This window comes from Misgurnus anguillicaudatus, chromosome 4, assembly GCF_027580225.2.
Source record: "Misgurnus anguillicaudatus chromosome 4, ASM2758022v2, whole genome shotgun sequence".
Lineage (NCBI taxonomy): Eukaryota > Metazoa > Chordata > Actinopteri > Cypriniformes > Cobitidae > Misgurnus > Misgurnus anguillicaudatus.
This window is the reverse complement of record NC_073340.2, coordinates 2,000,251-2,014,474: the sequence shown is the minus strand read 5'-3', so window position 1 is coordinate 2,014,474 and position 14,224 is coordinate 2,000,251. Positions and strand designations below refer to the sequence as shown.

The window sequence follows — 14,224 nt, the reverse complement described above, 5'->3', positions numbered from 1 at the left end:
CAGAGGGTTCAACGCCAGTAATCTTGTCCTGGGCAAAGAGTTCGTAACTGTTCATCTTATGTGGGACACAGAGTTCAAAATCAGTCAAGTTAGACGATGCAGAGAGCTCATCACTGGGCGTAACAGACAATGTTGACTCACGTGTCCCCTGTGACTCAGGTGGCTCAAATGTGACATAAGCTTGACTTGTGACAGGATGGGTGAGATTCTCAGGTTCGGACCCCCTAACTGTGACAGGAGGAGAAACCGGTGAGTCCGATGGCTCAACCTCAGGAGCTTGAAAAACATCACAGGAGGCAGAAGAGCAAAAGACAGACCACACACACCCCAGGGCTATAGCAAATGCAGGAAGTAGAGAGTTCAAAAGGCATACCTCAGATCTCGTAGACATCACAGAGCTAAAGACCATCGGACAGGGAATGCCAGCCGCCCGTACAGACACCAATGGGGTGTCATCCAGACTGGCAATTAATCGATGGGTCTTAGTCCATTCAGGAGAGATCAAAGAGGCAATCGATTGATGAATAGGTGCGGGTGTGGCAGCCACTTTGAGTTCTGGTGCAGACATAAAGACAGCTCTTTCCAGAACTGGTGTTGTCGTGACGAGGGCTCTCTGAAAAATAGGTGAAAGTATGACGGGCGCCATCTTGAATCAGCAGGATTCAAAGGGAATCAGCATGGCGAGCGAAGAGAAAAAAATCCATCTCATCAAACTCATAAATCCCGTGCATCGGGATCGGCTCACCAAGGCAATGGTTAAACCAAATGATCATCTCGGAGTCATTTAAGTGAAGACCGCGAGAATCTGCCCAAAACCTCCGAGCGAACTCGTCCACTGTTTCACCCCGTGGAGGTAGCGAAGCCAACTTGGTGCGCCTCTTTCTGAACACCTTCTCCGAAATTGCAGGGGATATACGCACAGAGGAACAAACTACTCCCTTAACCGGGCTCGTGGATACTGCTGGATCCTGGTATTGACGGTCCATTCTGTCACGCTGAGCACACGAATGACGAGAGGATGGATCCAAGTGCAGTTCAAAGATTTATTTCCACAGGTAAACAAAAACAAAACACGAAAACTCAGAGCAACACTGTAACATTAAGACAATGGACCGTGACAAGGGGGTGAACAGGAAGTCAATAAATACACAATGTAAACCAATGAAATAACCAGAACAATAAAACACCATGACAACAAACAAGGGGGAGGAGCATGAAGACAATAAGTAACCAGGGTAACAAATGACTAGGTGGTAACAATAAATCAACACGAGGAGACACAGGCAAGACTCAAATACAAACATAAACACTAGAAATAATACTTAAACCACAGGAACAATACTAATCAAATACAAAGACAGGATAAGAAACAAAACAAGATATGATACAAATCAAAACCATAATCAAAGACAAGACCCCAATCAAAAATAGTACCCAGTACAATAAACAAGAAACAAAAGGTAGCAATAAGTAAAATAAAACAAAGCATGACAAGGAAATAATAAAGCTCAAAAACCCACAAACCGAATCCCAACAATATGTGCATTTGACTTTTCCGGCCTCTTGTTGCTGCCTGTCCCAACTTTTTTTCACTTTCTACATTTGATATGTTGTCTGTATTCTATTGTGAATAGAATGTGAGATTGTGAGATTTGTGGATTGTTGCATTCCTTTTTTGCTCACGGTTTCTGCAGTGTCCCAGCTTTTTCTGATGTGGGGTTGTAGATCCAACAGCAGTGAGTGCCGGGCAACTTCACGAACTGTGAGGTCATCATTATTCAACATATGCAGTAAATGTTGTACTCTGTTAGCTGTATATATCCATTCAATGTTAGGAATCCCCAGTCGCCCTTCTGATTTGTTAATAAAGAGAATACTTCTTGTTGTATGTGTATTAAGACTTTTAAGACCACTTTCTTACCAGCTGCACGGTGTTATTGTTTAGCTCCTTCAGAAGTTTTTTAGTTTTGTGGACATTGGCAAACAGATGCTGGATCATTGAAGGAAGCGATCGGTGTATGACAGCATGTTGGTAATGAAGTTCTCCTCTCTTGATTCTATGAGGACGTCATCAGCAAAAGCCTGAACTGGATATTGAGATGTAGTGTCAGGCAGGGCAAGAAGACATAGCCATTTCAACCAGTGATTTAAGGCCAGTATGAAGTTCACGGCATTCCAAGGACACCCTTTCTTAATCCCAACTTTAAGTTGAATCGGTTTTGTTAATTGATGTCCGCAAATCACTTGTAAAAATGAATTATCATATACATTCTTGATTATATGTATATACTGTTCCGGCAATTTTATTTCATTTAGATAGTGAAGTATTAAGCTATGAGGCAGAGAACCAAAGGCATCTTGAAAATCAAGAAATACCGCATAAAAATGGGAGGATTCATGTTTAAAGTTATCGATGGCAGTCTTCAAATAGAATATGTGCTCATTGATTCCCTGCCTCTCTATGTATTCTTTTTGTTTTGTTGTCAATGTTCCTGATTCCACCAGCCAGGGTAAAATTCGGCATAAAATACACTTCATTAATGCCTTGTATATAATAGGAAGCAGCAAGGTGGAGGGGTCTTCTGGAATGTTTTTTTTTGGGGGGAGATCCTATAGATAATAGCCCCTTTCTAGGAATCGGGGACTTTCCGGTTGGTTAGGCAGACACTAAAAATCTGGGTGAATGCCGCTATGGAAAATTGTTTTGTTGCTTTGAACACTTCATAGGTCACACCATCTGCACCGCATGGTTTGTTGTTCGGAAGGCTACAAAGAACGCTTGAGATCTCTTCTGCGGTGAAGTCCGAAACTACGGGATAATCTTTTGGGTCTTCCAGGTCAAGGGCATCGCACCATGGAGGGCTGCTTATCTGCTGATGTAACTGTGCTGGTTGGCATTTCGCAACATAATACTCATAAACTTAATTCACGTCATTTATCACGGGAGGAGGATCTGGGTAAATGTTGTTATTTAAGATAATATCTATTGCCTTGCTCCTACGGTTTTCCCAAAGATAAGCTAGTTCGTTTTTGCTTACCACTCTGGGCTCTCTCTTACACTGTTGGATTCTCTCACTTTTTTAAGCACCGGCTGGATGATTTCCCGTACAAACTGCAACTGCTGATTTATCCCCTCATTGAGCGACTCTGAAAGATCTGCTTTACAAGTGCTTTATCAGAGGGGGAATTTCCGAAGAATTCTTACAGTGTACTTTAACAAAGGCATTCCTAGTGGTCTTCAGTCTCTGTGAGTTACTGTGTAGGATCCATTTCTGTAATATACTTTAACATCTAGGGTTTTCCTGAACTCTCTCTCCTGTGCCTGAAAGCATATCCATTCTTGATCAGAAAGTGGGCGAGTGTACTGTTCAAAGTTTGCCCAAGTGGACTTGTTTGCCCAAGTCGTACAGATGGTTACTTTCAGGACAAACATTTTCCGGATCATGGATTCGCCATCCAAGGTTGAAAATCTTGCCACTTCTTAAAGCAGCTTTGGTTGCAAACTTAAATGATTGAAACCAAGCACATTGCGAGTAGTCCTGATATTAACATAACTGGCTCTTTCTGCGTTTTCACCGGCAGTTACGACGGGTGTAGATGTTAATTCTCTTGGTACAACATGGTAGCATGGGAGCCTGCCGCCGCCATGACACACACACACACACACACACACACAAACAAAATGTCTTCACATTGGATAAGAACATGCTATCTCATAAATAATGAGACACCGACCCTCACTGATGTACTATAGTTATTTGCCACGTCACAGCCCATGACGTTGACACAATATGGAGTTTAAACCAGGAAGACAAAATTATCACAAAAAAAGCAAAAAAATTAACTAGTTCGCTTTCAGTCGGTCACTACGACGTCACGTCATGACCGACAAATTGGGAGCTCGCTTAGAGGGACCAATCTGCTTCGATAACTACTAAAACGCCAATGAACTTGACATTGAGATATTTGCATAATGCTGGCGCTGTCCCGCCAGGTGCGTATATAAGCAGCAGGTGCAAATATGGAAATTAGCTTTTTGGCTTCGAAAGCCGTCAGTATCTGCTACTGAGAAGCTACTCTACTCTGTTTGGGATCGATTGGTGAAGTTGGTTGGACTAACAGTACCACAGCGGACGCTTCGCAGTATTACACAGCTCTGCATCTTTTTTGTTTTGAGTTTAGTGTGTGCGTTGCCTTTCTCTGTGCGCATCATCAACTGAGCATCTGAGTGAATTTCCCTAAAAGAGTGATACATACTTATCTTTTTCCTGTGTGTGCACTTAATCTTTGTACAGTGCGTCGTGTATGTGTTAGCATTTAGCCTAGCCCCATTCATTCCTTAGTATCCAAACAGAAATTAATTTAGAAGCCACCAAACACTTTCATGTTTTCCCTATTTGAAGACTGTTATATTAATGGTTACACAAGTGAGTATGGTGGCACATGGTGATTTTTTAAATGGATAAAAAATGAGAACTATATTGCATGGCGGAGGAGCACTTAGTTTGCAGCAATTCGACCTTGGGTGCAGTAATATTGAAGGAAGTTTGAGTGAGAGGGGGAGTAGTCAGGAGTGATGATGTTACTGCACGCCGAAGTTATTTTCAGTTGAAACAGCTTAAACATGTTTAAGTCTAGGAATAGCCATAAGCCTTGTCTGTGCAACCGGGGCAAACATTTCTATCGCAGTTTTACTTCCATGCCAAAAAGTGCCTTTATATTTATATTTATATTTATATTTATATTTATATTTATATTTATATTTATATTTATTTATATTTATATTTATATTTATATTTATATTTATATTTATATTTATATTTATATTTATTAGGGCTGTCAATAGATTAAAATATTTAATCGCAATTAATCGCATGATTTCATGAGTTAACTCGTGATTAATCGCAAATTAATCGCACATTTTTATCTGTTCTAAATTTACCTAAATGTAACACTTTTTAAGTTTTTAATGCTCTAATCAGCATGATTTGGATAATATATATGCTATATGCAAATGTATGTCTACAACAGCCTGTTTACATTTTCAACAGAACCATCAGCCATAGTTTTATAAATGTTTTTGCCTTTAGAAGACCTTGTTCTTTCTCCATTTCTGTTTGCTGCTGCATCATTTGTGACCTGTGCTGGCAAATTGAGTTGGGATGAGCAAATTTTCAAAAATGTGTCATTTATATTTTAACATTCTCTATTAAAAAACTTCAAAACAATTGGAACAGTTGTTGGAATCTAACAAACATGACAGAACTATACCTGTTAATGCAGAGCAAAAACAATATCAATATACATATATGTTTTTCTGGTAACACTTTACAATAACAGTACATGAATAATCATGTACATAAATTGATGATTACTTTGGTGTGAAGTAATGATGGGTTGAGCCATGTACTAATCAATAACTAACCATAAAGTAATGATAAGTTAAGCCATGTGCTGATCAATGGCTAACCATAACTATGTCATGAGTCATATGAGTTCATGCATGAATTGCAGCCGCCTTGACTGCACATTGGTGCATGTTTGTTGGTTGGTGCATTGATTAACACTTTGGGTAACCGAAATCAAACATGCTCTAAAACAGTGGTTCCCAACGGTTCGCAGGATCTGATGCTTTGTTTGAGGTCAAATAAAGATGCATAAAATGTTCCACTTATAATTTTAGAAACAAAAGATATTTTTCAAATTCATGTGCTCACAATACCAAGATAGCAGGTAGTTAAAGTATTTTAATTGTTCTCTATTTTTGTGTGCTTGTCAATGTAGATTGCAAAATCAAAAGGAAGGTGGATGTAAACGTTACGGCCTACAACAGGCTGTTAGCTCGTTGCACTTGTGGTCTGCTGCTTTTGGCGCTGTCAAAATATTTTAGTTAAAATCATTCTGACTATTCATCAGAAATGACAAACATGTTAACCAAAGTCACAATGCCAAATGTATAGTGTTCATATAAAGACCATCAAACCGTCAATCATACCAGTTTATTTGTGAAAGCTATTAAAATGTTATCTTGATGTTATTTTAATTATTGTTTAATTCATTTTTCGCATTGTATCAGGATCAGCGTTCAGCCAGGGGCGGATCTACGAGTGGATTGACAGCTTGCCCATCCAATCAGATTCATGGAAATACATTATGTTTTTTTCATTCAAACCGTAATTCTTCAACCATTTGAACTATCAAAAAATTAGAATTGCTCCTAAAGAAAACATTTGCGCTTTTTGGCAATATATGGTTTATTACGGTAATGTCTTGCTTTCATCTAGAGCAAGAAGAGAGAGAGCGCGGTAGGTTAGATTGCATTGCACTGAGTAGCAGATTCGTGTGAACGTGTGGATCACTGCGGTAAAGAAAAGACTTCTAAATAAAAACGGTGTACACCAGCAACACTAAAGTAAACTCGCTCTTGGTGGCTCGGGACTTGACGGCCCGACTGGACTGTTTAAGTTGATTTTCAATAAAGCAGTGTTGAATTTTTTGCTTCTGGGTCCTCTATGTTTCAGAACCAGTGCTTAGGTAAGCCACGGGCGTATAGCTATATAAATGCTCAATGCTTAAATAGTTAATTGTAAATCGTTGTAATATGCTTATGACTTGCGAATGTTATGCTTATTTAATTGAAATAAACCAAGCTTAATGACGTATGCAGCCTGCATATCCGACCTCTGGAGGATGCAGCCTTCTGTTTGAGAGACGGCCGATTGTAATACAGTTAGATTGAATAACGTAATTCCATCTTAAAATGTACAAAACTGATGGAAAAAACACAGTCATTTTATCTTCCCAATTAACGCAAGTTAAAAAAAGTATGTGAATTCTTCTGGCCCGCAGATGTATAGATGCCCACCCATCAAAAACACTTTCTGCCCACTGGGTAACTTATATTTTTTTTGTTAATGTATGATAAAGTCATGACTTTACTAAGGGGGCACATCTTTTCTAACTCATCGTTAACTACTCATAAACTAACATAAATTCATGATTTATTAATGCATGATTAGGTCATGACTTCACTTGAGGGGTCACATCATTAATAACTCATCGTTTATTACTAATAAACTAACAAAAATTCATGATTTGTTAATGTATGATTGGGTCATGACTTTACTTGAAGGGGCACATCATTATTAACTCATCGTTAACTACTCATAAACTAACATAAATTCATGATTTGTTATGGTATGATTAGGTCATGACTTTACTTGAAGGGGCACATCATTATTAACTCATCGTTAACTACTCATAAACTAACATAAATTCATGATTTGTTAATGTATGATTAGGTCATGACTTTACTTGAGGGGGCACATCATTATTAACTACTAATAAAATAACATAAATTAATGATTTGTTACTGTATTATTGTGTAGGTAATGACATTTCTTGGAGGGGTACATTGTTAAAGTTATCAATTACACATTCTATACAATTTCAGCTCATCAAAATCCTAATTTTTGGTGGTTTTAAAGGAGAGGAGCAAATGTGAAAATTGGCCAGACATTTGGAAGGGGTAATAATGGCTTAAAAGAAGAACAAGACAGATACTGTATGTGCATTTTGATAATAAGACAAGCCAGTTCACACAATAGCCATCGTCTGTAGGCTAATACTGATTTAAATTTAGAAAGAATAGCGTCTGTCACTCTTAATGGCAGCACTGGAACTAATTTTAATTATTAATCCATAATTGCACATTTAATGATTAAAGTTAACTGTAAATGTTGCAAGAAATCCAGTGCCATTCAATGTTTTTAGCTCAGCTGCAGGAGCAAATGTATAAACAGTTTTGCATTACAAACCTAAACATTTTGCATTAACAAAAGTTATTTTCGTTCTTCTAGGGAGCTTGTTTGATGTGGGGTATGCAAAGTGTTAATTAATGCATTAACTAACAAACATGTATTAATGTGTAGTTAAGGTGGGTGTAATTCATGCATGAATTCATATGACTCATAACATAGTTATGGTTAGTTATTGATTAGTAAATAGCTTAACTCATCATTAGTTCATATTAAACTGATTATTAATTTATGTAATGGTACATGATTATTCATGTACTGTTATTGTAAAGTGTTACCGAACACCTGTCTATCAGCTAGAATTCTGACCCTCAAAGACCTGTTAGTCTGCTTTATTCACCTCCACTCCATTTATTATCCTAAATTAGATGCACTTGTTTGAGGTCGTTAGCTGCATAAAGACACCTGTCCACTCCATACAATCAGTAAGAATCCAACTGGCCAAGACCAAAGAGCTGTCCAAAGACAATAGAGACAAAATTGTAAACCTCCAGAAGGCTGGAAAATTGCGGGAAATTGCCAAACAGCTTGGTGAAAAAAGGTCCAGTGTTCCAGCAATCATTAGAAAATGGAAGAAGCTAAACATGACTGTCAATCTCCCTCAGACTGGGGCTCCATGCAAGATCTCACCTTGTGGGGTCTCAGTGATCTTAAGAAAGGTGAGAAATCAGCCCATAACTACATGGGAGGAGCTGATGAATGACCTTAAAAGAGCTGGGACACCGTTTCCAAGGTTACTGTTGGTAATACACTAAGATGTCATGATTTGAAATCATGTATGGCACGGAAGCTTCCCCTGCTTAAACCAGCACATGTCCAGGCCCGTCTTAAGTTTGCCAATGACCATTTGGATGATCCAGAGGAGGCATGGGAGAAAGTCATGTGGTCAGATGAGACCAAAATAGAACTTTTTGGTCATAATTCCACTAAAAGTGAGGAAGAAGAATGATGAGTACCAGCCCAAGAACACCATCCCTACTGTGAAGCATGGGGGTGGTAGCATTATGCTTTGGGGGGTTTCTGCACATGGGACAGGGCGACTGCACTGTATTAAGTAGAGGATGACCGGGGCCATGTATTTTGAGATTTTGGGGAACAACCTCCTTCCCTCAGTTAGAGCATTGAAGATGGGTCGAGGCTGGGTCTTACAACATGACAATGACCCGAAGCACACAGCACACTGATCTAGAGAAGATCTGTGTGGAGGAGTGGGCCAAAATCCCTCCTGCAGTGTGTGCAAACCTGGTGAAAAACTAAAGGAAACGTTTGACCTCTGTAATTGCAAACAAAGGCAATTCAACATTGATTTTCTTAGGTGTTCAAATACTTATTTGCACCTGTATCATACAAATAAATAGTTTTGAAAAATCATACATTGCGATAAACGCCCTTTGTATAATGTATGTACATTCATTTCCTTTCCTAAAACACAGGAGCATGGATCATAACAAGTGGATTGAGGGAAGGCATTGGCAGATATGTTGGGCAGGCTGTGGGGGATCATGCCACTGCAGTGTCATCTGTGGCGCTGAATAAAGTGGTTCTTATAGGCATTTCTCCTTGGGGCCTGGTACAAAATCGTCAACAGCTTGTAAATGCTGAGGTAACACGACAGAATATATGTTAAAATGTTGCATGAGTTTCTTTATTCTCTTGAACACAAAAGACAATATTTTGTTACATTTTGGTAAACAAAATTCAGTGGGTACACTGAAAAAAATTATTAATTGAATTTAATATATTTTTTAAGGTAAGTGATTGCAATCAATTTTTTTAAGCTACATTTAAACAAAAGTTTTATATTTTATTTTACTTTACTAATCTTTTTTGTTTAAATGTAGCTTAACCTGATAAGGAACACTGTGCCGTACACGATACACCCCTCCCTTGCACGTGAGGCTGCATTACGTCATTGTAACTTTGAAGCATTAAATCTTCAAAATATACGGTCATGCGGCACATCGTTGGAAAGCTTAGACTTTAGGGATTCCATTAAGCGCACACACAAATCATAATGTAATTTTTAGCAGTCATAAAACTGTAATCTAGTTGTTAGTTACCTGAAACGGGCGTCGCCGATTCAAAAACTTACCTTCAAAATCTTCCCTTCATCCGCTTCGGTGAAATTTTCCAAAACAAATTGTTCACAAATCCCCAAAAGTCCAAGGAAATGGAATATCCAAGCTTTTTAATCCAAAACGATTTGTTCATCTCACAATCTTGACGTTTCTGACCGAATTACGATATAAATAGTATATACAATTAGTTCACTAACGGACATTCGTTCAAATCTCACTTTTCATTCACGATTTATAATGAATACATTCAGATGTCACGTTTATTGTGCAACATCTGAGGAACAAATACGCCCCCTTGTGGAATTTCAGCCGTTCCATAAGAGGCTACATAAATTGATTGCAACCACTTACCTTAAAAAAATTTATTAAATTCAATGAATAATTTTTTTTTATGTACCATCAACTGTGTGGTTATCATCATTTATTTAAATATCTTTGTGTTCAACAGAATAAAGAATACATGTTTAGAACAACATGATTAAATAATAAAACATTTTGGGTGAACTATTCCTTTAACAGGGATGATGCATTATCACCTTGAAAATCAAATCTTTTTTCCATTTTAATTTTGGCACATACTTTGCGTGCAGTTTTAAAGAAATAAATTGCTAATCTGCTTGTAATTTTCATTTTTCATCATTTAATGAAAAGAATTTGGCAGAAAATGTCTTCCATATACAGGCTGCTGCAAAATAGTTTATAAATTAGAAACACCAATTTGAAGACAAAGTAGGTTTGCACACTAGCAAATAATAATGATCATTGTTTTATGATTACTCTTTGTTTATCTTTCTTTAAGGGAAGTTTCCCTGCAAAGTATTATGTCTCAAACGCATCTCGTGACTTTTGCTATTTGGATAATAACTACAAGGCCTTCCTCCTGGTTGATGACGGCAGCTTGGGGCGTAAAGGTGGTGAGGTCAGCTTCAGAGTTCGTCTGGATGACTACATTTCCCGTCAGCGTTCAGGTACATGAGAGTGAATGTTAGACTAGAGTTTAAGAATTTTTTTTAAAAACCGTACATGATGTTGTTTTTAACAGTATAAAGTGTGCATCACAGTTAAAACTATTCACTCTGTAATCTGACAACTCTTGAGTTTCTGAGTTGTCAGAAATGAATGTTGTCATTATTGTTTATTGCAAACTAGATAATTAAAATAAATTTAATTTTTTTTATTTTTGTACATTATACAAAGAATTGTTCTTTGTATACTTTGAGACTTTTTTCGTCTTATCCTACGCACCTATCTATTGACTTCAGGTGTGCGACGCTAATTTATTTTTGTACATTAAAATAACATAGCCTGAATTTTAGATAAGAGTAAAACATGATAATGGCTAAAAAAAATTGTGAGCGCGTAAGTGGCGTGTGTTTGTAATCAGCTCCCATGTTAACAAGTTTGAGCATGCACACCGCACACATTAGCAGTGCGTTAACAGGAGTGGTGCTAATGCTGCAGAGCTGCAATCATTTCGGCACGGTTCTATTTTTGCTGCGCTAATCACGCTCAATTAAAGTGACATTTCATTGTTTATGATCTAAGTGCTCATGGATTGACGCAAAAAGTGTAATTTGACCTTAAAATCGTGAATGTGATGCCAAGTGTGTTTTAAACAGTCATGACTTTGAGCAATTTAAAAGAGAGCAATGAAATATTTAAAAAACACTGTTGCCAGAGACAGCGCTCTTTGCCCAACACTAAACAAATCCTCATCTTTCTTAAAGAGCACCATTGTTCCGATTCACGATTTTACATTTCCTTTGTTGAAAGGTACAAACCCCAAAGTAAACGATGGCGTGAGTTATCGTGTGAACGTAAATCTATTTTCTTGTACTACAACAAACACACGGATTGTAGGCAACAGTTTACTTTCTGGAATTGGTGATGTAGAGAAGACCGACTTCGATCACAATTCCTTGTGCTTGGACACACAGCCTGCAAGTTAACTCCTGTTAGCAGTGCATTATTACCGAATCTGATAAGGAGCTTCATATTTCGGGCGGACGTCGAGGTATTTAGGCCAATCACAACGTACAGATTAGCTGGCCAGCACAGCAGGGACACAGCGCTTTTCAAATCCGTGCGTTTCAGGAAGAGAGTGAAATCTGGAGCTACAAAAATGTACGGTATGTGGGGAAAAAAATGTGTTTTGTAATCATAATCCACCCACACACACACACATATACATATATATATATATATATATATATATATATATATATATATATATATATATATATATGTGTGTGTTGCATTCTTTATTCCTACTATGGAAGTCAATGGGGTCTCTGATCGGTTTGGTTACAAACATTTCTCAAAATAACGTTTTTTAGCAATGAAATAGGTGCTTTTTAAAAACCTTCACAGAAACAGATACATCTATAAATTTTATGCTTATACTGTTGGATGGGGAAAAGATTGCATCATGCTGTCAATCACTGAGTGAACCCTATTCTTTAAGTGTAAAATTCAGAGAAACCGATTAGGCTATATAATGTGCCATGGGCCTTTTATGTCTAAAATTGTGTATTGTATAAATTGTGTGCACTTGAACAAGCACTTGACGGCACTTTGAAAGCGCTGTTGTACTTGGGTCACAAACATCCACTGATGTACTGACTTATTAGTCTCTGATTTTACAGACAATTAGTTTATTCAGTGCTCATTAATATTGTGGTCACAAGGGGTGTTCTATGGTAATCAATAACCTATATTAACTTTTATGTTGATGTTTATTAGTAAAGGCAAGATGTTCCAGTTGGTCGGTGCACGTTTTGATAAATACAAAAATTATTACCAGGTAAACAATTGTTTTACAAAGTATATTACAAAGTAATGTTTTAATGTGTATAAAAGTGTAAATTAATATGTGTGTTTGTTGTGGAGTATAATTATTTTATAAAAATCATTTTAGCCAATGGGGGCAGGCCCCCGCAAGTTCCGCCTATGTTTGAGCCAGAGACTAGTCTACTGAAAACCACCAGAAGCTGTATATAAATGATATAGATTAAAATCTTGAAAACAATTGTACACTGAAATATCAAAATTATCTTTTAATTTACTCTCATTCCAGATGTACTGCATACAGTACAAGTTTGTTTCTTCACAGACATATAGTTTATATTATAATTCTGTCATGTTGGGACAAACAAACCTTACAAAAAAACAATACTGGTTTGCATCTTGAGATAAAACAATGGCACTGATACATGTTAAGATATGTCAGTACAAAATGTTTTTTAATTAAGACAGCTGAAACATGCATTTTAGTCTGGGACTAGGATAAGCCCTGTCCAGGAAACTTCCCAGTAATGTGCTTGTATAGTCGCCAGCATGGTGAGCTCCAAAAGCACATACATCATACATTCAGATATTAATAACATTACTATGTCAAAATCTAATTAAATTTGACAAAAGTTGGCACCTTAGCATACACAGCAATTGCTATTGGTATAGACACATTCTATTTCTGTGTCTCTTTTTTATCCATCTAAAAAAATAGGGGAAAACACATACTGTACACAACATTGTTCCTTTTCAATATTTTTTTATTTTTCTTGTCATGAATTAAAGACACACTGTGCAGTTATTTTACCTTAATATAACAGCTTCAAAGTTATTTCGGTGGTAAACAAAGTCATAGTAAGGCGAATCATCCTCCTGTTGAAGCTCGGGGAGGACGCCGCTACCAAAACCAGCAATGCAAGCTTGAGAGAACCGCCTCTGACAAATCTCGCGAGAATCACGACTTGCTTTACGGCAACGACGTCACACACGTTAGGCTTGTTCGACTTCGTGTGGCGCTGCAAGAACCGACTGCCGGATGACGTCAAAGTACCGCGAGAATGATCCGAGACGGCACTTTGACGTCATCTGGCTGTCGGTTCTTGCAGCGCTGCATGAAGTCGATCAAGCCTATAACAACAACTGCACGCGCAAATTTGAGACGTGAGGCTAAACGATTTAAAAGTTAAGAGAGCGCGTTCGGAAGTGAGTAGGAAAAGAGAATCTGACCGCGTTAGGAACCGGACAAGAGTCCCACTCGGTCAGGTTTTTACTCGTTGGCGTGAGCGAGCTAAAAGACAGCACTGGATGGGATGCGGATCTGGCGATCTTGTTGATGGACTAGTAAGTAAATCTCATTTGTAAACTTGTTTGCGGTCTATGTTGTATGTTGTTGCGCTTGCTTGTAGTATGTCATGCGATTATCATGACAACATTTGTCAATATCTCACATAACTATCAGGACATAAATAAGCCTAGAGGTTGTAAATAGTGTAAACATGCACAATGTGCAAACTATTATGATAAATAGCAATAATCATG

General features: G+C 37.8%; 1 protein-coding gene across 2 annotated transcripts in view; it reads left to right on the top strand.

The window, feature by feature from the left end:
* The window catches only part of LOC129421552 (transient receptor potential cation channel subfamily M member 4), a 188,401-nt gene that overhangs the window by 66,487 nt on the left and 107,690 nt on the right, over positions 1-14,224 (top strand). For both annotated transcript variants that reach the window (XR_012369175.1, XM_073866543.1), the window contains exons 5-6: positions 9,251-9,420; positions 10,695-10,863. Coding sequence is in view for 1 of the 2 variants with exons in the window: in XM_073866543.1 (XP_073722644.1) it covers positions 9,251-9,420; positions 10,695-10,863 (339 nt within the window). In the remaining variant the exon portion in view is untranslated. The remainder of the gene's footprint in view (positions 1-9,250; positions 9,421-10,694; positions 10,864-14,224) is intronic.